The sequence below is a fragment of the Triturus cristatus genome, chromosome 5_2, assembly GCF_964204655.1.
Source record: "Triturus cristatus chromosome 5_2, aTriCri1.1, whole genome shotgun sequence".
Lineage (NCBI taxonomy): Eukaryota > Metazoa > Chordata > Amphibia > Caudata > Salamandridae > Triturus > Triturus cristatus.
In genome coordinates, this window is record NC_140588.1 from 393,262,938 (window position 1) to 393,287,514 (window position 24,577).

The 24,577-nt window shown below is 42.6% G+C and overlaps 1 protein-coding gene across 6 annotated transcripts in view; it reads right to left on the minus strand.

Moving 5' to 3' along the window:
* Positions 1-24,577, minus strand: part of MAK (male germ cell associated kinase) — a 553,788-nt gene that overhangs the window by 365,920 nt on the left and 163,291 nt on the right. For all 6 annotated transcript variants that reach the window (XM_085607273.1, XM_085607269.1, XM_085607275.1 and 3 more), the window contains exons 3-4: positions 21,950-22,004; positions 8,195-8,316 (exon numbers count right to left, since the gene is read on the minus strand). In XM_085607273.1, the coding sequence (XP_085463399.1) occupies positions 8,195-8,316; positions 21,950-22,004 (177 nt within the window). The remainder of the gene's footprint in view (positions 1-8,194; positions 8,317-21,949; positions 22,005-24,577) is intronic.

Sequence of the window (24,577 nt, forward strand, 5' to 3'; positions counted from 1 at the left end):
ACAACTCGAGTTTAGTTTGAAAGCAGTCAGCATGGCTCAATCTCCCACCTCTTTTGTCCTGGTGTTTTCCCAATCTGTTTATGCCTCAATGGCTGGGAACCACGAGTCTTTGCACACCTAGTGAAATGAGGGTTTGAGAATTCGCAGACCCCACTCTGTTGCAGTGTATTTATAAGGTCTGGGACATCTAGTGGTCAGAGAATAAAACACGATTCTCGGTAACAATAAGTATAATGTTATTATGAGCAGCCTTCCGGAAGTCAATCAAAACTTGGCTGTTCCATCAGTATTATCAAACCACTTCTATCTCTCTTGCGGTATTGGTCTCTTAGCGCTGGAAAGCCTTTGGGCAGTTATGCGCTCTACAAATCACTTAAATAAAATAAATAAATAAAATAAAATAAATTCTATGCATCTTTCAAATAAAGATGGGGGCATTCCGTTTCCTGGGTTATTGGAACAGGTGTCAGTACTAGCTTCTTATATAAGGGCTCAAAGTCTGATCTTCGGGGCGACTCAGCGTACGAGGGTCTGTCTTCATCATAGTTTTAACCCACAGAAATCATAATATTTGACAACAACAAAGAAGAAATAGTATAAATCTGGTTCAATCACATGAACCATGACTGTTTTGAGCCCCAAATTTCACCAAATGCCAAGCCATTTAGATTCACTCTGGACGAAAATCTTGCTCTCAAGGAACACACGCCCAAAAATATAAAGTCAGCCTGGTACCAAGTCTCTCTTCTAAAGAAAGTAAAACAAGTTATTCTAGAAAATGACTCCAGAACGTATGTGTAAGCCCTTGTACATTTGCATCTGGACCATGATACCAACCTGCTCCATGGCCAAACTGGCACACTTTAAGGGCCTCCTACAGGATACAGCACATCTGGTTAAGGGCCGGAAGAGATATGACCAATCACCTCCAACCTGATCACACTCCGTTAGACCTGTTGTCCATAGGGTGGTCTTCCCCTAACGTTTTGCCTGCTTACTTCCACTTTTTGCTGTATCTTTTTGTTGGCCATAGCACTTTGAGCATTTTACCACTGCTAACTAGTTCTAAAGTGCATGTGCTACGCCCCTAAACATGGTGACATAGGTGTGTACCTCATGGGCATATTTAGTATACCTGTTAGTCCCTTGTAAATGGGTATAGATACCATATCTCCAGTGCCTGTAATCAAAATATACCAGTGGGCCAGCAGCACTAATTGTGTCACCCACACAAGTAGCCTTTCAAACCTGTCTCAGGCCTGCCATTGCAAGGCCTGTGTGTGCTGTTTAGAGCCACTTCGACTTGGCATTTAAAACCACTTGCCAAGCCTTAAACTCCCCTTTTATTACACGTAGGTCACCCCTATCATAGGTCCTAGGTAGCCCTAAGGGCAGGGTGCTGTGTAAGTAAAAGGTAGGACATCTACTTTAAGTTTCACATGTCCTGGCAGTGACAAACTGAAAATGAGCTTTTCACTACTGTAGGGCCAACTCCTCTAATAGGCTAGCATTGAGAATTCCTTAAAACACTTATAATTCCTGGTTACAAAGGAGTAGCTAAATCATGTTTCATATCTTTGCAATGATAATTATGAATCCTCTTTAGTGGTAAAGTTGGATTTGATATTACTATTTTAGAAATGCCACTTTTAGAAAGTGGACAGTTCTCTGCCTTTAACTTTGCACTGGGTGCCTGCAGCCTGCCTCAATACATGGCTGGGCTGGGTGACAGCTACACTTTGTGCTTTCCCTCTAGACAAACACAGGAATGGTGTGTGTGACAGAGGACACACCTGCATTCTTATAGCCTTTCTGGGCAGAGAGGGAGCAGACGCTTGTATCTGAATAGGCTGTGTCCTGTCCCCACACAAAGGACTGATTACCCATCACAGAAAGCCTGGCAGACAGGGCTGGGATGAAAGGAAACCTGTGAATTTCAGGGAACCACTTTTACGTCACCCCAGCCCCCCACTTCAAAGACACATTTTGGTAGAAGTACTGAGGCTCTGGCTCTACCAAATCAGTGCACTACTGGACCTGGGAAGAACTCCACTGGAGTAAAGACTGCTGTGCTGTAAGGATTGCCACTTTGCCTTGATGGACTGTTCTGAAGAACTGCTTCTCTGCTTTGCTGAGCTGCCCTACTGCCTGCTGATCTCTGCCCTGCTGAGGACAAGGACTGGACCCATCTCGCTTGAACCCAGAGTGACTCCAAGAGCTTGCTGGCTTGCCTCCTGTTTTCTGACGTCTCAGGGACACAAAAGACTTCTGAGAAACCTGCCATTTGTGAGTCCTACCCTTGTCTGAGGTGCGCCCTTCAGTCGTGGGCCCTGGAAGTGGGTTCTGCAGCTCATTTTCTACAAAACTGACACATCCTCATCACTGCGCAAATCGGACATGACATAGTGCCCTTCGACACCGACACAGTAGTGTTCTAAAGACATCCCTGCGTGGCTTTTATTCTTTTAAAAAAAAATATATATCTCGAACTTCTACTGATTAGATTTGTCATTTTGGTCTTGTTTTACTTAGTTAAATATTCTCTATTTTTCTAAACCTGTGTGGAGTCTTTGTGTGGTGTTTTTATAGTGTTACTGTGCATGTGTGTTGCCCAACTACTTTACACATTGCCTCTTGAGTTACGCCTGCCTGCTCTGTGCCAAGCTACCAGAGGGTGAGCACAGGTTAATTTAAAGTGTGCATCTAGCTTACCCTGACAAGGATTGTGGTCCTTACTTGCACAGGGTGCAAACCTCTGCCAACTAGAGACCTAATTTCATACAATCAATCTTAGTGGTCCACACCATTTTTAAAACCAGATGCATATTTTACCAAGCCATCATGACTAGCACCTTTGCTTATCTTGCAGAAAAGCTCACCATCTCTGGTGCTTCTTAGCACACCCACAGTCAAGGCACCATTAGACTGCAGGGAAGTGTACAAAAGAACAAACAAGACAGCAGACCTTTTCGATCTATGCATTTAGGATCTGGAAAAACATGACTGTTTCAATCAGGACTGCCCCAATATTGCACCAATTTGGTAAAGAGTTAAAGACTACCTTCTTTAAAGTACACTAGATCACAATGCATAACCATACACAACCCAGCAATGTCACTTATTACTCTTTTGACTTTATGCTCTTCTTTGACCCTGTACAGTGCTCCAGTGATTTTTAGCTAGGTTTGCGCTACAGAAATATCATACATACAAATATGCATACACTACTCCTCATTCCCTTGCTTTTACTATCCGTGTTCGAGTTAGAATTCTTGTGTTAGGATTTTGTTTATTTTTTTCAATGTTCGTAAGAGTTTTTACTGCAACTGGTTTGCTTTTTCCCCTCTTGGGTACTTCTATATAGCCTCTGCCATGTTACACATTTTTCTTGGTGCTTTGTTTGGTGTTTCTTCAATTTGCCCTCGTTGAATCTGGAGGACAAAAGTGAAAGTTTCGAGGGAGGTCACCCTTATGATTCCTCTGTTAAGAAGGAGGTAAAGGAAGTGTGACCTGCCATTAAAATTTGCCTGTTGTGGGTGTAAAGACAGTGTATGTGTGCGAGATAAGTTTCTTGTCTCCCTTTCTAGTAGTGACCCTCTTTCTGAAATGAATAAATCTTCAAAAAGCATGAGTTTTAATGAAGGTATTCAAGGCCCAATGATTACTCTGCTAATAGTGGTATTGTTCTGTCTTCAGAATACCACCCTCGTTGAGATATTCAAACGACATAACGCCAGATTTGACAGGTTGCTGACTCTATAAAACCCTTTGATCCTCCAGATAGCAAAAGCCACTTTCTCCATAGCTGGGGTGAAGTCAGAGTTGACCAATATCCGGGTGAACAAGGAGGAATTAAAGTCCACCATTAAATGTGCAATATGAATTTAAAAAAAAATCTAGGTGGCTAACTTCTGTTATGAAAAGGCTACAAAATTAACATTTTGTAACATATAGGTGATCCAGCATGAGGCAATCAACTGAATCATTAGATTTTCATTCCACATTCTGGACTCATCACATGTTGTTCACATATCACAAGCTCTTCATTCGTAATTTCCTCCTGAAATAAGGAAACCAGCAGCTGGCTTTAAAGACGAGGCTCACCTTGGCATTCAGAAAAAGAAGGGAAATGCACTCTAGCAATCATGTGCTCATATCCCTGTGACTAGATCAAATAACACTATGGTCTTTGGAAAAGAGAGTCCTTTGGCAATTCAGCAGTAGCATAGCCAACTTGGAAAGAACAGATGAGGTGTGGGAGGTAGTGATTTTATTTGATCCATTTTGTCAAACTGGTTGATATCCACCTTGAAGTACTACCCGAGTCATGAATTTAGCCTAAGTAAGGACCAACTGAATACTGAACTGGAATTAGTTCCTTCTTTTCTAGAGTGGACAGGTTGGCTGAAAAATCATAATAAGATAACAGTGGGAAGAGGTGTGGCGCCGCGGCCAGGGCGACTGACTCCGGAATCTGGGGACCACGGTTCGATCCCCAGCACCGGCGGCAAATTAGCCCAGCACCATAGCTTGCTTAATCTTCCCAACGGCCCCCAGCGCCTAGAGACCCTTACGGGTGATTGTTTGCGCTTTACAAATGTGGATTATTATTATTATCATAACAAGCAAAATTCGACTGAGACAGATATCTCACTCTTTCAATTTGCTGCAATAGAACTGTTAGGACAGCACCTGAAATGTCTGCTATTGATTCCCAGGGAGACACAACCTAGAAACGAACAGGAGAATAAAATATACAATACAATCCAGATGTAGGGTCTATGCAACAGCATCAGATTCTGCATATATAGGGACACCAAATGGTCCCAGAACGGAGCCAAAAAACAGCATTAACATCCATTATCACCAAGACACACTGCATAACTGCAGCATTGGTTTCTCATTGTCATGATATCGATCTATCTGTTTTGGCAGAGAGACCTCCATGTGGCATTGCCTGATAGGATGCTCTGGCCTGGAAGGGCAATTAGCATCAAGCTGGCAGCATCAGTCACTCGTCAAGAGACCTGAAACTACAAGAAAGGAGAACCGGACTTGATGTCTCGGATATAACCCTCCTAATTCCCTAAACCAACCACAGTAATAATAAATAAGTAAATAAAAAGAAATTAAAATATAACGTTCCTACACAATTTTATTTCTACTAACTGAAGCTTTTCATCACTGCTTAAGAAAGGAAACCCATCAAAGTTTGATATGTGCAGGGTGCATATAAATCTTACATAAGGTTACATACAAACATGTACATAAAGATTTATTTCTCAGTTAACCAAGCCTGTAGATCATGTTAAGACTATGGGTGCATTAATAGGCTTGAGCTAGCACCAAACTGTTCTCTTTATCTGCTGTTCTTACTGGGAAGTACTACTACCACTTTCTTAAGGTACAAGTGGACATACATCAAAGTAACTCATCACCAAATGTGGGTTACCTACCACTTGCAAAGTTACAGCTACGTATGGGATATTGTGGTAACGGACTTCTTCACAAAGGATGCTTTTCTAATTTCCATATAAAGAATGGCATTTGGAATACCTTTGAAGGAAGGCATTCTTCAACTTAACAATCCCAACTCATCTTTGGTCTTTGCAGGGGTTTGTTGACTAGTGTTTTGGAGACAGCTGCCGTTTGAGCCTATGTTGGATTCTACACATTTTATCAATCAATTTAACTAGTTCATTCTGGTTTTCACACAACGTAGTTCTACTGCATACCAGAGAGGTGTAAAAGAAAGCAGTAGTGACCACACTAAATATACAATACACAAACTGAAGCGATATAAGGATATCCTCTACAAGATCACCTAACAAACCTGAAAAACCAAAACAGTAGCATTATCTTTTACAGTATCATTGTACGTTGTGAGTGCCATTTACACATTTTTCTTGGGCTCTTAATTTTTCAAAGTATTGCAAATCAGCAAGCACCTTTATTATTTTGTTTTTAAAAAGGGTCACAGGAATCGTAGTTGAGGTCTATAAGTCAGAAATCTCATCTTCCTCTTTGCTTCTAAGTTAGTTGAAAACCTCAAACCTTACCATGGAGGAGTTTAAGAGCATCTATAGAGCAGCCTTTTCCTTAACACTGACTGAACACATCTACTTTAATGAGATGGGTGACTAATGGCGATTCAGTATGACTTACTTTAGGTATCATCAGCTATGCATATAAAAAGCATGCCAAACAGCAATGGGACATGAGGATGCAGAGTATTAAAAACTACTACAAAATAACAATGTATGCTAGCCGAAATATATATATATACATACAGATCACTTCAAAGAAGAGACCAGAGGACACAGCGGGGAATTTGGCGGCGACCCTTTATTCACTGTTGCAAGGCATAATGCATTTCGGTGTGTGCCTTCCTCAGATGCCTTTCACACTGGGTAACACTCACTCCCTCCTTTGAATCTTCAAAGGCCCTCCCATTGGCTGGAGTATAGCGGATTCCGCCCATTATTGAATGCAGCTGCAGCCTTCTGGTAGTGACTGCATATCCCAGCATACATCTTTCCGGTGAGTGGGGAAAGCGGAACACGTTTTGCCACTGTGAGCGCTGTTGTGCCTGGCAAAGGGGGGAGAGGGCTTTATGACTGTTGAGTGGGTCGCATAATACAAGTGTCCAAGATCGCCTCAAGTCCCCAACGCCTCAACCCCAAATCCAGGTGATAAACCGGGCCGTGATGGGTAGATGCAGTGATCACAAGTCCCCGTGCAGTCACGGGCTGCTGATTGCAGTCGCCGCTTGCTTGTCCTGTATCTGAGGTGGGCTGGCAAAATCCAATCCCTTGGAGAAATATGCCACGATGCCAATGTTGTTCGCACGCCTCTTTGAAAGACGGGTCCTCTGACACGCGTAACTGGCCAACGCGTGAAAACATGCACAGGAGATCACTTCAAAGAAGAGACCAGAGGACACAGTGGGGAATTTTGCGGCTACCCTTTATTCACTGTTGCAAGGCATAATGCATTTCGGTGTGTGCCTTCCTCCGATGCCTTTCACACTGGGTAATACTCGCTCCCTCCTTTGAATCTTCAAAGGCCCTCCCATTGGCTGGAGTATAGCGGATTCCGCCCATTATTGAATGCAGCTGCAGCCTTCTGGTAGTGACTGCATATCCCAGCATACATCTTTCCGGTGAGTGGGGAAAGCGGAACCTTTTCCTTATCACCGACTGAACACATCTACTTTAATGAGATGGGTGACTAATGGCGATTCAGTATGACTTATTTTAGGTATCATCAGCAATGCATATAAAAAGCATGCCAAACAGCAATGGGACATGAGGATGCTGAGTATAAAAACTACTTCAAAATAACAATGTAATCTAGCCGAAATCAATTCATACAGGATATATATATCTATATATACACACGTAACCATATCTATCTTGCCATATGTATTTGAATATATATATAAAATTAGTACTCACATATTTAGTCACACACACAGGTCCACATTTAGACCTTTTTTTTAAGTTCAGAAAGGCTACCATATGTACTCCTCAAAAAGATTGATGATGGCCACACTTGTGCATTTAAAGTATACAACAGTGCTTGTCAAAATAAGCGCAATTGCTCTTTCATTTCTTCCTGGCAGAAAAAAAACTTTCCCTAAACCACCACCAGTTTTAGGGGTGGTCCTTTCTCATAGTTTCCCTGAAATGGACTTACCCCTAACCTTGACAGAACTAAATCTCCAGCTCTTTCCAGGGTGGGAATGGGTCATTAGCAAGCCTACAAATACTAACAAACACATGAGTCTGTTGGGTTTCCTAACTTTTAAAGGACACCACAATCTTGAAATGCTCATTCCCTACCAGGTAAGAGACTTATTCATAACATTACATGTGTATTGTTAAGAATAAATACATTCTACTGAAAATTCAGTTTTTGTGAATTACAAAAGTCAATTTGCCTGCATAAAGCAAGAATTTGCACCTGTAAGTATCCCTTACAACGGCTTTGTGACATGGGCATAGAACGCTTAGGACCTGAGGAAGCTCTGATTAAAGTGTGTTATGGAAGGCTTCCAATCAGACATCCGTAAAAAATATATCTCATGTCCAAGCATACTATATGCTTAATAACCCACATAAGTAAATGACTGATAAAATAAGTGGTCCGGTTCTTTCGAGTGTTAAAAAAGCATGTACAAAAATAATATTACCTGTCTTTCATGAGTTGGTAAAGGTTCTCTTTCATGTATTCAAATACAAAATATAGATGATCATTTTCTCTGATAACTTCTTTTAACTTAACAACATTGGCATGATTTAGTTTCTTCAATGACTGAAATGCAATTAAAAAGAAAATTAGAATCTGGACGTAAATAGTTATTTTTTCCAAAATTACAAAAGTAACGAACAACACTTTAAGAATGAGAGATGATTACAGACACAAGTGAACTATGATTCCTTTTAGCACAAGTTCACATTGTAGTGACACTTACACTGGTAGTTTCAAGTTAACCTTTCTCCTGGCTAATAGAATATGCAATGGATATTCTACCAGTAAAATTATTGGAAGTCATTTCTGCCCAGCCCAAAACGAGTTAAAGATGAAGGTTGAGTTGCAGGAACAGACAATAGAGTGCCCAAGTTTACTTTTTAGTCCCTTCCTTTTTCATTTCGCACAATGTTTCTTCCGAGTGTAGATTGGTGGTTGGATTGTCTGGAAGAAGTGTTATTTAGGGTTACGGGGAGAAAAGCCACTACCGTGAGTAATTTGTACTTACTGGTGCATACAGTGCTGCTTCTACTCGAGTCATGGGATATTTCTTCGTGGTGGTAGCAAAGCTCTATGTAGTGAAGTTGGGCAAGGTTCTGACATTTTGGTTCTTCGTCTCCAGTTTCATCTGGTTTTATGGTAAAAAACTAGTAACTTAATCTCAGTCCAGGTGCTCTACTAGGAGACTTTCACTCTTTTCTCTTGTCCTTTAATGGTTTTGTTCTTCCTGAATGCCACGCATCTTTGTATTTATCTGGTTATTATAGAGCTGCACACTAGACGTAAAAGAGTGCTTTATAAGTAACAACACATCAATGGCGTAAGGAAGTGTCCTTGCAACAAACAACTATAAAGATGAAAGAAACATGTGGGTGAGAAGAAGGTGTAATCCTGAACAATTAGCAAATGGGGCACAATGTATCGGATATATTTGCACAAAAATGTTTTAGATTTTTGTGGAATGATCAGAGTGGCAGCTCAGTGTGAAGGCTTAATGGGATGGATACCCAATTTCTAGCTGCTTTAGCTTGGAATGACTGATTTTCAGCATTATTTGTCATATATTTGGGAGGTTTCATGGCTAAATAAGCTTTGGTTTGGATTCCAATGGACCTGCACTATAGAGACAAACCGATTTTGTACGTAAAGCAAGCACGTTTGATGTTTTTTTAGCCTTTAAAGAGCACCAATAATGTTTAATGAGGATAAAAACAAGTTACTTACCTGTAACTACAGTTATCCAGTATTGGTATCTTTCATAGATTCACATACCTGAATCATTCCCCGTCGCCGAGGCGGGAGTCCCACGGTAAAATACAAAAGCAGTGCCCTAAGTAAATAACAGTAGTAGGCTAAAAGGAAGCCAAAAGGCCTAAACCTAAGTAGCCTATCTACCTTATTCTATGAAAAAAACTAAAAATTAGTTCCAACCAATCAGCTGCCAGCACCCTCTAGAACCTTCCCAGCAGAGGCAGTTCTCCTCAGATTTTCTTAGCACAAGAGGGAAGCAGTAAACCCAAATCATAAAGAACTGTCTCGCCGGGGAGGAGGGTGGGTGCATGTGAATCTATGAAAGATACCAATACTAGATAACTGTAGTTACAGGTAAGTAACTTGTTTTCTTATCCAATATTGGGGTATCTTTCATAGATTCACATGCCCGAATCAGAATAGCAAGCAGTAAGCCAACAAAATGTCGTTTGCGGATGGTGGAAGACAAGGTTCATAAATTCCCCCAATACATCCATAAAGGCCAGAACATAATTGCCTAAATAAACCTTTAAGAAATAGAATGCATATTAAGAAACATTATCAGATAATGCAAAAATATTATTAACACAAAAATATGCATATATGGAGCGAAGAAACATAAATCAATTACATGCAACATTGCAATATATCAAGAGAAAATACTTGAATCTGATCTTAATGAAAAAGATGTCGAAGAACCGCTTGCCCTACGGCTGCATCCTCCTGTTGTGCAGAGTGCAGACAGTAGTGCTTTGTGAACGTGTGGACACTTTTCCATGTCGCTGCACGACAGATATTCTCCAAAGTCACTCCGGCAAACAATGCTGTAGAAGCGGTTACAGTCCTGGTAGAATGCGCTTTGACCTTTCTCTGTAAAGGCTTGTTGGGCTCGTCATGGCAGAAATGAATCGTAGAAGCCAGCCATCTGGCTATTGTTGCCTTTGTTACTGCAGTCCCTAGTGTGGCTTGGCCATAGGCCACAAACAACTGGTTGGATCGCCTGATATCCTTGGTCTTTTGTAAGTAGAATTTCAAACAACGCTTCACATCAAGAGAATGTAAAGCTCTCTCAGCTGGCGTGAATGGGTACGGAAAGAAAACCTTTAACTTTACTGGTTCATTCAAGTGAAAAAGAGACGGAACTTTAGGAATGAATCTAGGATTTGTGCGAAGAGTTATGTAATCCTTAGTGAAATGCAAAAAGGGTTCTATGATAGTGAAGGCTTGGATTTCACTATCCCTTCGTGCAGAAGTCAGGGCTAGCAGAATGGCAACTTTCCAAGTGAGAAACTTGAGATCAGCCTTGTGGATAGGCTCAAATGGTCGTCTCATCAATTGTGCCAACACAGTATTTAACTCCCACTCTGGAGGAGGTGTGCGTATTGGAGGGAAAGCTCGGAAAAGTCCTTTCATAAATTGCTCGATCAGCGAAGATGAACAGAGAGAAGGTTGTTTGGAACTTTTTCTGTATCTGGAGAGAGCAGCGAGATGAACCTTAATCGATGAAAAAACAAGCCCAGATTTAGCCAGGGACAATAAGTAAGGAAGAATTTGTTCAGCAGGCGCTTGAACAGGGTGGACGTTATTCACCTCAAACCAATAACAGAATAGCTTCCATTTTAAACGATCAGTCTTGACTGTACTTTGAGCACGAGACTTAGCCAAAATCTCATGACAGTCTTGTGAGATGTCAAGATCTTTGAATTCAAAGAAATCAGGAGCCAGGCGTGCAAGCGCAGCGACTGTGGATCCGGATGGAGTATTTGACCCCCTTCTCTTGACAACATTGTGAGTGTCGGATTCAGGCAAATAGGTTCGTCTTGGGATAGTAGAAGCAGTTCCTGAAACCAAAACTGCCTTGGCCAACTGGGTGCAATCAGGATGAGACGGCAACCCTCCATCTTCATTTTGCGGCGCACTTTCGGAATCAAAAGGATTGGGGGGAAAAGCGTATGCACAAATCCCTGACCATCGCATGGACAGGGCATCCCCCCTTGATCCATGTTGAGGAAATCTGCTGGCGTAATATTGGCATTTCCTGTTTTCCCTCGTTGCAAATAAATCCAGTGTTGGTTTGCCCCAAACTTGGAAGATTCTGTCCACCTGCGTCTGCTCCAATTCCCATTCGTGACAGCCCGCTAGATACCTGCTCAGTGTGTCGGCCAGAGTATTGTGGAGCCCCTTGACGTTTTCTGCTCTCAAGGTTATCTTGTGGAATGTGACCCACTCCCACAATTCCTGAGCCTCCTGCGATAGAGACAGCGATTTTGTTCCTCCTGGTTTGTTGATGTAATACATGCTGGTCATATTGTCGGTACGGACCAGCACTGAGGAGCCCGCAATCCTCGGGAGGAAAGCCTGCAGCGAGAGAAAGATGGCGCGAAGCTCCAATCGGTTGATATGCTGTTGTCAGTATTCTTGGGACCATTTTCCTTGAATCTGTAAATCTTGCAGATGGCCTCCCCATCCCTCCATGGAAGCATCGGTTGTTAAAACAAAATCTGGAGTAGTTGGCAGGAAAGTGAGGCCTTGAGCCAAATTCACTATCTGAGTCCACCAATGCAGAGAATCTATCATGCGCAGTGTGACACTGATGGAGTCGTCGAACGATCCTCCGGCTTGCTGCCATTGCCGGTGCAATTCCTCCTGAAGAGGTTTCATTTTGAGCCACGCCAAAGGTTTGAGGTTTATGGCAGATGAGCACATCCCCAGAAGAGAAGCGAACGTCAGAACCGAAACTGACTTTCTTTTTGAAGTTGAAATTGCCAATTTTTGAAGACGCAACTGGCGGTCTTTTGACAAGAATGCTTTGCACTGTATCGTGTCCAGCATCGCCCCCAGAAAAGGAATCACTTGAAGAAGACGCAGCTGGGACTTGTTCACTTTGAGAGTGACAAAAGAGATGTAGGCATGTTGTGATAGCGTGATTGGTTGCTCAAAGGTCCTTCGGAACAGGCAGCCAATCGTCTAGATAAGGGAAAACCTGTATTCCTGGAGATCTCAATGTCGCTGCCACTGGTGCCAGACATTTTGTGAAGACTTTGATAGTGGACGCCAGCCACTGTGAATCGTAGATATTTGCGATGCTTGGGGTGTATAGGGATGTGAAAATACGCATCCTCCAGATCTAGAGAAGCCATAAAATCCCATTTGTTTAGACAGCTTAACACCTCGGAAAGTGTGACCACCCGGAAGCGTTGCTTTTGGAGGAATTTATTGCGCTTGCGGAGATCTAGGATCGGACGCCACTCCACTGACTTCTTCTTGATGAGGAAGAAACGAGAGTAGAATCTGGTTCTTATTTGGGACGCTGGGACTATTGCATTCTTCCGAAGCATCTTTAAAGCTTCTTTGAACAATAAGTGAAGATGAGGGGGACCCCTGGGCAGGGTAGTAGGTGGCTGTTTGATGAATTCCAGGGTATGACCTTTGCTCACTAAGTCGAGAACCCATCGGTCCGAAGTGATCTGATGCCACTTGTGAGCAAAAGATGAAATTTTGGCGCTCACGGGGAGGGAGGGAACGATGACTGATGTCCTGCGTAGATCATTGCTTTCTGTTGGTATCGCGACCTTGATTGTTCGATCGCTTTCGACCACCCTGATGGGAGAAACCAGCCGAAGAGGATTATTGGTAGGATGATTGGCCGTAAGGCTGTCTATACTGCGTCTGATACGGCCTATTTTGCTGATTTTTATATCCTCCTCTAGAAGCAAAACCGCATCCCCTTGCACCTCTGAATGATTCGCGCCTGTATTGTAGAGCGCCGAGCGATTTAGCAGTATCAGTGTCCGTTTTTATAGCAAGGAGGGCCTCATCAATGTGCTTTCCGAATAAGGATTACCCATCATAGGGCATGTCTAAGGTCTGTACTTCTGGCCTAAAAACAGTGGCTTTAAGCCATCCTTGGCATCTGAGTACTGCAGCTCCAGCAAGTTGTCTAAAGCTGGTGTTTGCAATGTCCAGAGCGCAATCTATGATCTCAGATGCGGCTCGTTCTCCCTCTAAAAGTATCTTTCTTGCATCCTGCTTATGGTCCTCAGGGATAAGGTCAAGAAATTCCGTCAAATCTGATCACATCTTGCGGTCATAAGTGCCGAGAATAGCCAGAGAATTTGCAGCTTCGATAGAGGCTGCTGCCATGCTGGAATTTTTTTTACCTGTAAGGTCTAGCCTCCATCCTTCTTTGTCAGGCGGTGTTGTTATGGGCGTAGCCGGATTTTTGGATCTTTGTTGGGCGGCTTGTGATATCACCGAATCCAGTCGGGGATGACCAATCAAGCAAAATGGAATATCAGGAGGAGCACGGTACTTTTTATCAATGCGAGGGAGTACAGCCGGGATGGAAGCAGGCGTTTTCATAATCTTAATTCCTTCATTCCAGATATAATCAATGATAGGAATCGCTCGTGATCTTCGTATATTCTTCTTTAAAATCATGTAAAAAGTAATCCGTGTGCTCTACAGTAACTGGCAATTGAAATCTAGATGCCGCTCGTTGCATCAAGTTATGAAAACCCGCAATGTCCTCAGGGGGAGAATCCGAAGGCTGAGGCATGGGAGGAGAAGGCATTGGTATGACGTAATCATCCCAAGGATCCGTGTTAGTAACTTTATCAGGTAATTCACCCTCTTCAACCTCTTCTTCCGAAGAAGTAGTGTCAGGATGTCCTTGCGGCGATGAACCAGGAGGGTGAGGCGACGAAGCAGGAACCCCAGTCTGAGGTAACTGATCAGGCACCTCTGTTGGCGGAGATGGAATTTTTGGAGTAGGCTGTTGTGGTGGCAACCTCTGACGGTAATCCGCCAGCATGGCTTGTAGATCTTGAATGAGCGTAGGGGGAAGATGACTCATTTCTCTGTGATACGACTCCCTTCTGGGAGGTCTATGATATGGGACAGCAAGATCCTCCTGATAATAATGCTTGTGATATTCTTCATCATCCTCCTCTTGGCACTTGATGTTAAGTTCAGAGGGGTGGTGAGCTATGCCGAACGGTCCCTCGTCATCATCATCTTCAACATCCTCCTCTTCAACATAAGTTTCCAAGATGTGAGATGGCAATAGAGGAGATATCTTACTGTAATCCTGCCTTTGGTACGTTTTCAACTGAAAATGAGTATATGATATGGGAGTTGAATGTAATGGCTGCGAGACTGATAAAACTCGTCGTCTACGACTTCTTCGTCGACGGGCTCTTCGTCGTCGACAGGATAATCGTCAACGGACTCTTCGTCGATGGGCTCTTCGTCGACGGGACTGTCGTCGACAAGACTGTCGTCGACAGGACTGTCATCGACGGGCTCTTCGTCGACGGGCTCTTCGGCTCTTCGTCAATGGGACTGTCGTCGACGGGCTCTTCGGCGACGGGCTCTTCGTCGACGGGACTGTCGTAGATGGACTCTTCGACGACGGGCTCTTCGTTGACAGGACTGTCGTCGACGTAGCAGACGTCGAGGAGATAGACTTCAAAGAGGAAAGTGCCTTCGTCAATGAGCTCTACGACGACACAGTCGTCGACTGTGTTTTAGACGATGAACTCTTCGTCGACGAGTCTTTAAGAACAGGTTTCTGGTAGATCTTAGACGACACAATAGGTGAAGAAATAGCCATTGTCGAGACGGTAGCACTCGACAAGGGGGCAGCAGAAGTGACAGAAACCGTTGATGATGGAACCAGTGTGAGAGTTTTAAGCTGGATTTTACTCAGAGTTTTAGAAGTTGAAGGCCTCTTGGATTTCTCAGAGGGCGAAGACAGCGTTGACCCAGAGGAAGGTTTAGGGGACCTCTGTGAATAGTCAGAGACAGCATGGGATGATGTTTTCTCCCTTCACTGGAAGAGCTGTCTCGAGATCTAGCCCTTTTGCTTGAAGTTGAGGCCTTATCATCTTCCTCAGCCGAGATTTGAGCCATAAGAGAAGCCTTGCCTCCCTATCCTTCAGAGTTTTAGGAGGGAAAGTACGGCAAATTCTACAATCCTTAGCAACATGCTCTGGATGAAGGCAGTAGATGCAGTCCTTGTGTTGGTCATCCACATGGACCCTCTTCTTCTCACAAGTCCTGCAGGGTCTTAAAAGGGCCTTCTTATCAGACATCCTGAAGAAAAGAAGTGAAAAACTGAGTAGGCACTCAGGGAGACTCCCTTCCACACGACGTGCGATGAAAATCTGAGGAGAACTGCCTCTGCTGGGAAGGTTCTAGAGGGTGCTGGCAGCTGATTGGTTGGAACTAATTTTTAGTTCTTTTCATATAATTAAGTAGATAGGCTACTTAGGTTTAGGCCTTTTGGCTTCCTTTTAGCCTACTACTGTTATTTCAGTCAGTCAGTCATGTTAGCTTTATTTCGATAAAAACATAACTTAAAAGCTGTGAAACACAGGTAAAAAAACTACATTATACAAGGTACAAAACATTTTATCAAATATTAAAAATACCCTAAGTGACTGAGTAACATAATTCATCAGAGGATCCTTATGATGAGATAATTGACAATAGCACTAAAAATAATATTTACAAGATAAAAATATATAAAAAAATACATTCGCAAGGTGCAAATAGCTCTTAGCGGCAACAATACTTAAGGATTAACTTTCAGAGTTCTCAGTCTGATCTTCCATGCCCAGCTCAAGAATTTAGCCAAGCCGCACGCGTGTAGGGCTCGTGCATCTGATCTTAGGGTGCGCAACGCCACAAGGTGGCTGCGAGTACCCAACTCCCTGCAGAGCGGTTTAAGCCAACGTTCCCTTGGCGCTTTATAGGCTGGGCACACGAACATGACATGAGCTATTGTCTCAAGGTTTGCTTCGCAATTCGGGCAGGAGGCTAATGTCTGGTGGGGAGCCTTCCATCGAGTGGTCATTGCACGGGTGAGGAGTGAACCAACCCTGAACTTAAAATACAGAGCTCTGTCGTAAGGTTTTTGTATGACATCTAGGTATGGTTCATAATAGGTGGTATATTGATGCTGCATAAACTCCTCAGATAGCCTACCTAGTTTGCAATCTAGAAAACCCTTATTGTGGACCCAGGACCAATAAACTTTCTTGAGTTCTGCCTTTGGTGGAGAAGTTCTATTTATCCACGTCTCTTTAAGGCCAAGATCGTACAGCAATGTTTTTAGGTCCTTAAGCCATTTGATTTTATACCAGCCATCCATGTTCATTATTTCACTTAACCCCGCTGCATACTCTGCTAATTCTGGGGTCCGCCACAAGCGGGCCCACGGCAAAAGGGGGCGGAGTCTAGCCAGATCTTTAAATGAATGACACCCTAGATCTTGCAGTAGGGGCCTAGTGGGGGTCCTCGGGGGCAGCATCATGAGATCTTTTAAGAATTTGTTTTCTGACCTCACAATTTGATCAAGGTTAGAAAAACCACAAAGTTCAGCCCCATAAAGGGCTGAACTCACTCCTCTAGCCTTATATATATCAATTGCGGGAGCTATAGGCCTACTTGTTGAAGTGCGATGCTCTTTAAGTATTGCCCCCGCTACCCTTTTGTGGTTCAAAAAGCATTTTTTGTATGTTGTTACTCCAAAGCATCGAGTCAGAAATACGGATACCCAGGTAGTCGAACATGGTGACCCTCTCTAGCGGGACAGAATTTAAAACAGGTGGAATTCTAAGATTCTTAGGAGGATTTAACACCAAGTACTTGGTTTTCTCAGAATTGAGTATCAATCCTCTATTAGTACAAAATTACTGGAAACTGTCCAACAAACCCTGCAAGCCCCTCGGGGTCTTGGAGATAAGGAGGGTGTCATCGGCGAACAGGAGGGTAGGAATTTTTTCGTCCGCCAGGGCTGGTGCGTCAGATGGTATTTACTGCAAATGCTCCACCACCTCATTCACATACAAGGAGAATAGGGTGGGAGCTAAAACACAGCCCTGGCGGACACCCCTGTTCACCGGTATTCTATCCGTCTTCTGCCCCTTGGAGCCCCATCTAACCTGGGCATAATTTCCTTCGTGGAGACGCACCAGGAGATTTAAAATATACTTAGGAACCCCCTGGTCAGCTAGGACCTTCCACAGGCGCCCTCGAGGAACTAGGTCAAAGGTAGTCTTCAAGTCTATAAATGCGAGATAAAGACTGCCTTTGCCTATCTTGACCACCTTCCAGTAAAGGAGAATTAACCTCAACACCTGCTCAATTGTCCCTGTACCTGCCCTAAAGCCTGCTTGGTAGTCGGAGAGGATCCTATTTTCATCTGCCCATTCCAGTATTCTCTCCAGCACCACCCTCCCAATGACCTTTTGCACAGAATCAATTAGGCTTATTGGGCGATAGTTAGCAGGGTCGTCCCTAGCGCCCTTTTTATAAATAGGGACCACCTCTTCTCCTTTCCAGGAATCTGGTATCGGAGAGCCGGTGTCAATGGCATTAATAAGAATGGTAATGAATTTCGCCCATATACCGGGATCTGCCCGAAGAAGATCTCCGGGAATGCCATCTGGGCCTGCTGCCTTAGCTGGAACTATACGCCGAATGGCGATTTCCACTTCCAGTTCACAAAAGGGATAGCTGTTTAAATCCCCCGTGCCTAATCTGGGATCTATTAATGTGTCTTTCAATGAGAGATCCTCAGAGACAGAATAAAGTTTCAGAAAGTGGTCGTACCAGATACAACTTGAGATGTTACAGGTAATTGATTCACTATCGGGCCGTGTCTTAATTCTAATGAAGTTCCAAAACCGGCTAGCATCCTTCTCCAGACTGGCTGTTTTTAAATCTTGCAAGTACTGCTCTTCCCACTCTTTTTTGGCACTAGACACTGCCTCCTTATAGTCCCTTCTTGCTTGCTGGATCGTGGGGAGCGATTTACTTCTAACTGCCAAAACTAGGGCCGGTTTTTTTCGTCTACAGATTTTGTATACCATGTATTACTATTAGGCTTCTCGCACATTGGACGGTAACCTGCTCTAGTAGTTTAACAAAAGAAATTCCGAAGAGTGCTGATTGTTTTTACATAAATTTTAGGAATTTTCTCAATATCATCAGGATCCGTGGAAGCCCCTCTTAATTCATCTAGAGCCTCTGCCACAGTTTCTTTAATACTGTTATTTACTTAGGGCACTGCTTTTGTATTTTACCGTGGGACTCCCGCCTCGGCGACGGGGAATGATTCAGGCATGTGAATCTATGAAAGATACCCCAATACTGGATAACAGGGTGATGTTTTAAAAAAAGAAAACTCAGTTGTGTCTGGCAGCTCAGTGGAGGGCCACTCTTAGAGGACTCTGGGTGGAATTGAAAAGCCTTTCAAACAGAGCGTTTCCAAAGACAACAAGCGATTCAACCATGGTTTGAATCACTTTGCAGAAAGCATTCAGGGTGAGAAGCAGTTTTAGCTTCTTTAATAGATGGAAATGGCAATATTCTGATTTTGTGACTCCTGATATGTGCATCCAGGGTGAGATGTGAGTCTATGTTAAATTATAACGATTTTGCCTGAACAGAGGTGTTAAGAAAGAAATAGTCCATTTATAGCTCTGATAACCACGTTCTTCAAATTGGTGGATGTCTCTTGGCAGGTATGTAACTAACTCAATTATCATTCTAATGATTGTTTGCAGCATAAATGAATTTGGTCTATATGTATAAAGCTTCTGTGTTTTGGGCACAACAAGATTGTATTGGTTAGTGATCCCCTTACTTTATTTTTCCATGGTCAAATGTGCTCACTTGGTTTGCAACATCATTTTTGAGCCTTCTGTATTGACAATGTATTTTACCTTGTTCCAAGAAAAGTTTTTGTCAGTGCAGTTTTCCATGCAAGATTGTAGATACACCTTTGTTTAAACATATGTTTCTGTCATCAATCATTTATTTTTCCCTCCTTGTTTTGCTCTTTTCTTTTGTATTCATTATGAGCAGTGTTTTGCTTCAGGCAAAAGTTTGCACTCTACCCAGAACATTTGTCTCAGGTGATAAAAGATAATGGCCACATAAAAGGGTTAATACTGAGTAGAGATACTTTTAAAACAGCAATATTTGAAGATGCTATTCTCATGGCACTGATGGACCCGGACGCCTCGACCACGCAGGTAAAATATGAGTCGGAGGGATTCCAGGAGGTAGCGGGGTTTAAGGTCAATATAACCAAATCTGAAGACCTTTGATCGCAGTTAATATTAAGGCTGCTGAGAGACTGAGGCAGGGAACACCATTTCAGTGGTCTTCCATACAGTAGAGATGCCTACGAAATTATATCACCCACCTCACAAAGCAGCCCTGAACCCAACGAACATTACACTAAATAACCATGTCATGAAATTCCCGCCTCAATTAGAACGAGCCCTGAGGAGTGCACAGTCTGGAATAACAAAATAACAGAGACAGCACTCTTTTAACTAATTTATGTTTATGCATTGAACAATACTTGCTTAGTATCGTAGTATGGTTGCGTCACAGAGTGTGGAAACAGACCTTTAAATTCGCCTTTATTAATGCATGTATTATTCATTAATTACTTTTGTTTTTAGCACTGTGTAAACAGTAATGAATTGTAATTTTTGTATTATTGTAATAAACATGGATTGATAAAGAGAGTGACAAGGTTAACTGTTACTTACAGAGATGTATGGGAGAAGAAATGAGGTCCCAATTTAGATGCGGATCAATGGAAAGCGGTATTCATTAGAAACCCCAACCACACTCCCCATGCCATAGGCAAAGATTTCAGGGAGAACATTTTAAGATATCAAAGAGATTACAAGAAGCAAATAGAGAAGTGCCCTGAAATAATAATATTGGGTTTCCATTAGCAAGGGATACATCATTTTTTCGCAAAAAAAGGTAAGCCTATTGCCATCCTACTACAGGCAGCCAAACAAGATATATTGACCATCTGGGAAAAATTGAAAACCCCGACATTGGAAACTTGGTGGGTGAGGATATGGTCCATACTGAGCATGGAGAAGCTTGCAAGTTCTGTATATGGCAAAGAAAAAGTGTTGACAAAATGGTGGGGTATACTCGTGAAGTGCTTTGAGCAAGACGTTGGAGTAGATGCTGAAAAGGTTTCAGAGTATTCCAGACAGTAGATGTTCCAGGGGGGCTAATAATACTAATTAATAGAGACTTTAAGGTAATAGATGTAATTACAACATTAGCCAAAGAAGCAAATGAGATAATGCATGATTTGAGAACGGGCAAGGGAGGAATGCTGAAATGAGGATAAAGTGGGAGCGAGGGGATTTAAATTTATTTGTTGTTCAATGTTATTGATGTTGATTAATGTGCATTGACTACCGACCAAAACTCTGTCAACAGATTGTAATGAGCATAGAATTTTGAAACCAAGAAAAATGTTTCGAAAACTAAATGAAATAAAAATAAATCTGGATGGGGGCATAAAATAGAGGAAAACCTGCACATGAGAGAGAGATCAATATTGAGTGTGAGGGGGTGGAGGAGAAGCACAAAAGACAGAGATAGAACAGCACAGACGGGAGAGCACAACAAGGAGCAGCTATTTCGTCAGGAAGAAGTACAAATCAGGGACAGATCTAGAAAGTAAATTCCCTCACATGGAGCATTTGACCAAAAAGAAAAAAATGGTTCCCTAAAAGTGAGCAGTAGAAGGATACAAGTCAGCTAATCAAAAGTATGGTAAAGAGGTTGTGCCACAGAGAGAGAAACACAGGAGGATGAAGGAAAGTCATCAAAGAAGAAGCAAGCAAAAGAGAATGACAATAAGGCCAACCACTGGAAGCAGCGGACAGTCTCTTGGTTTGGTCCACACAAGGTCTTTCACAACCAGACAGCTTAAAGCGGGCAGGTAGGCAAGACCCAACAAATGGCACATCATGAAAGGGACACTGTGGGAGAAATCTCTTCTTCATAAACTGCTGATGCGCCCCCTTTTGTCTGCAGCTGCCACTCGCCCAGTAAAGGAAATAAACAAGCACTTCTCACTTCAGAAAATCAATCATTTTAATCTATGTAATATTCCATGTGTAAATATAATTTTATTTAAAATACATTTGTACACATATAGTTCTGAACGTGTGATCTGTTCATAATCATAGCTGTGAAACGGTGCATAACTTCGAGATAGCACACATGTTCTGCTGTAAGGAAAAGCTTTTAATCTTTTTTTTTCTCCATCTTGGTTTGATTTAGAGGAATGTCTCCAATAATAATTCTCGTCCCTTTTTTTAACCGATTTTTAATCGCTATAAAGACACATTCACTTTTGTGGTTTTTTTTTTTTAATAAAAGCTTTGTAACACCCATGTTTTGCGTATAAGTCCTATGAATGGTTTGGACTAGTGACTACAGGAGGGTCATTCGACTGTTAAAAAGGTGAAATAAAATTTACATTTTATTAAGGCCAGAAAAGTATCAACAATCAACATAAAAGATTAGTACCCATGCCACATTTCCCTCCATAAACAAAGCTGAGTGTAGAATATGTTTAAAAGTAATAGAGGACCAATACCTTGACTTCTCTCAAATTCATACATTCATCCCAAGAATAAAACTTTCTCTTCATCCTGAAAATAAAAACACACAAGTGAGGAAACGAAACAAAACAGGTTTAGTTATTATAGAAAGTACTGTTTTGACGTACTCTCGCATAACAAATAGATATGTTGCGACATGAACTTTCAGAATCATTCTATACATCCTATATTTCTTGAGAAGAGTGTGGTATGGGACGACACACCACCCAATACGCTGAATGTTACTGCGGTCAAAACAAAGCATCTGTGTATGCAACGATACGCACAGTTTTAAACAAAAAGCACTGAAAGTGGAGGCTAAATGTGCATATTAGGCTACACAGACTAGTTATATCCTTTTCACAATGCTCGGACAGCCTTCCTACTGATCTATGACCATAGACCACCATTGTGTTATGTTTATAAACAAAAAAACTTTCAAGAGCACCTTGATAGGTTTGTGGAAATATTGCATGGGGGACAGTTCCAAAGGCACTGGATGTATGTGTGCAGGAGGTGCTGCGGCACCCTCAAAATAGCCGCGCTAGAGTTCAGAAGGCGACTGAGTAATGATGCCTTTAGGTTTATTTTTAATCTTGGTACATTTGTGTTGGATTGAAGGAAAGAGGTCAGATGTCAGGCTATGTCTTCTGACAAATTGATGCTTGTTTTTTAATATAGTGGTTGGTTTACTTTATTTTCTCCAACTGTTAATTTCTAGCGTTTAAGGTGAACTACCTTACCATCTTGCTAGGGTAAAGAGAGTGAGAAAAAGTAAGGTAATATGAAGTCAGTTTCTTTCCAATACTGAACATATTGTAAATGGCTCTAAGTGAACTGTATAAATATTTCAAAATATATCAGCAAAATGACATTGTCGGGGTAGGTCTCCCGCCAACACACGGTTCTCGCATGACTCTGGAAATTCCACGGGTCTTGACCTGTTGGACTCTAATGGGGCCAGGCTATTTTAGCTTCTAGGTTGTCCATTACATCTACAGGTACTCCACCTCTAGGTGCACTGTGGGATTAATCTTAGTTAGTAGCACCAAAAAACCACGGTTAGAGTAGATTTACAACTTACGTTTAGGTCCTGAAGAACTGCTGTTAGATCACGCTGACAGTAAGGCAAGAAACATGTTGACCACATTAGGCTGACCTCAACACCCTGACACATAGCATCAGGTAGTCACCACTCTTATTTTAACAAGGTTGGGAGACAGTTCCATTAAAATGTATTTATTCTGGACTTCCTGCCCTGTTTTAACTCACTCTACACATCTACACTCAGTAGGTCCCTCACATCCACGGCACCATACGGCAAGGAATAAAAGATCTCTGCTAAAGAGCCCCTCATAGGGTGCCCGTCAGGTATTGCAGCGCCAACCTGACGAGGAGCATGCCCTATGATGAAGCATTACACCCAGCTGGCTGAGTGTGTGAGGGTCCTAATTCCGAAAGGAGGGATTCCCCTTTTCCCCCTTTTTGCAACAGGACACTATCGTTCTATGATTCACGCTCTCCCTTTCTCTCTCACTGACCTACATAGTAACTGCATACCCTTTTTGGTTGTTAAAATATATCAGCAGTCATAAAAACAAAAAAAAAAGCCCTCTTTTTGTAATTCTGAAGTGTGACACAAACAAAGGTTTTAATAGGATCGAAACAAATCAAGACAGTAATGTGTGTCAAATGACAAATATTTGCAAAACCCGATTAAATAGGTATATCAGTAAAATATGGCTGTACAAATTACGTGGCCAGTTCAATGGAAAATGTGCTGTCTGTAAATGGTAGTGCACTACAACACCATGATTTAATAATATATCTGTGACAGTGTGCTCCAAAATGCACCACCAACTGCAAACCAGTACTCTCCTACTGAAGGAGTGTGCCTCATTGTCTACACTTGTTCTTTGCGTGACGCTAGGATCTTTCACAATCCCGATGACATCAGCGATACAACTTTGATGGCAGCAGCCCCACTCTGAAAATTGTTCCAGCACCATTGGGTAGGTCTATTTACATCGATTTTCATTAAAAACAAAAAAGAGAGAAGCAGCACAAGCGAAGAGAAGTCATAGCGCATCCATTCCAAACTGTCCTGTTACTCCACTATCTAAGCAAGAGAGGCTGCTTGTAACGTTAATCCGTTTCAAAACTTCCATGGCGAATCTTCGTTTAAGCATTCCTAAATACAAAATGAGGGGTCAAAACAGTGGCGGCTGGTCCATTAGGGGCTTTCGGGCAGCGCCCCACAAAAGAATCGGGCAACAGGTGAACAGGAATGTAAACAGACGAATTGACAGCTTACAATTAGTCTGTTTACATTTCCGGGCCCGCCTGTGCGCTGAAAGTGCGCTGTGCGCATGTCACGCACAGCGCACGCAGGCAGAGACGAGCAGGAGTTCAAAAGATGGTCTGCGCATGTGAGAGGAGCAAAGCCCCTCACTCACATTCACAAACCATTAGGTTTGCTGCGCATGCCCTGTGTAGAGCAGGAGTTTGAAGATAGGCTCCTGATCGGGCGGTGAAGCATTTTGCGCAAAGTCGCCCCATGCCCTATCAAACACCAGGAGAGTAAACAAGGTTCAGCCGCCCGGCCCCCCAGTCTCCTAATTGGC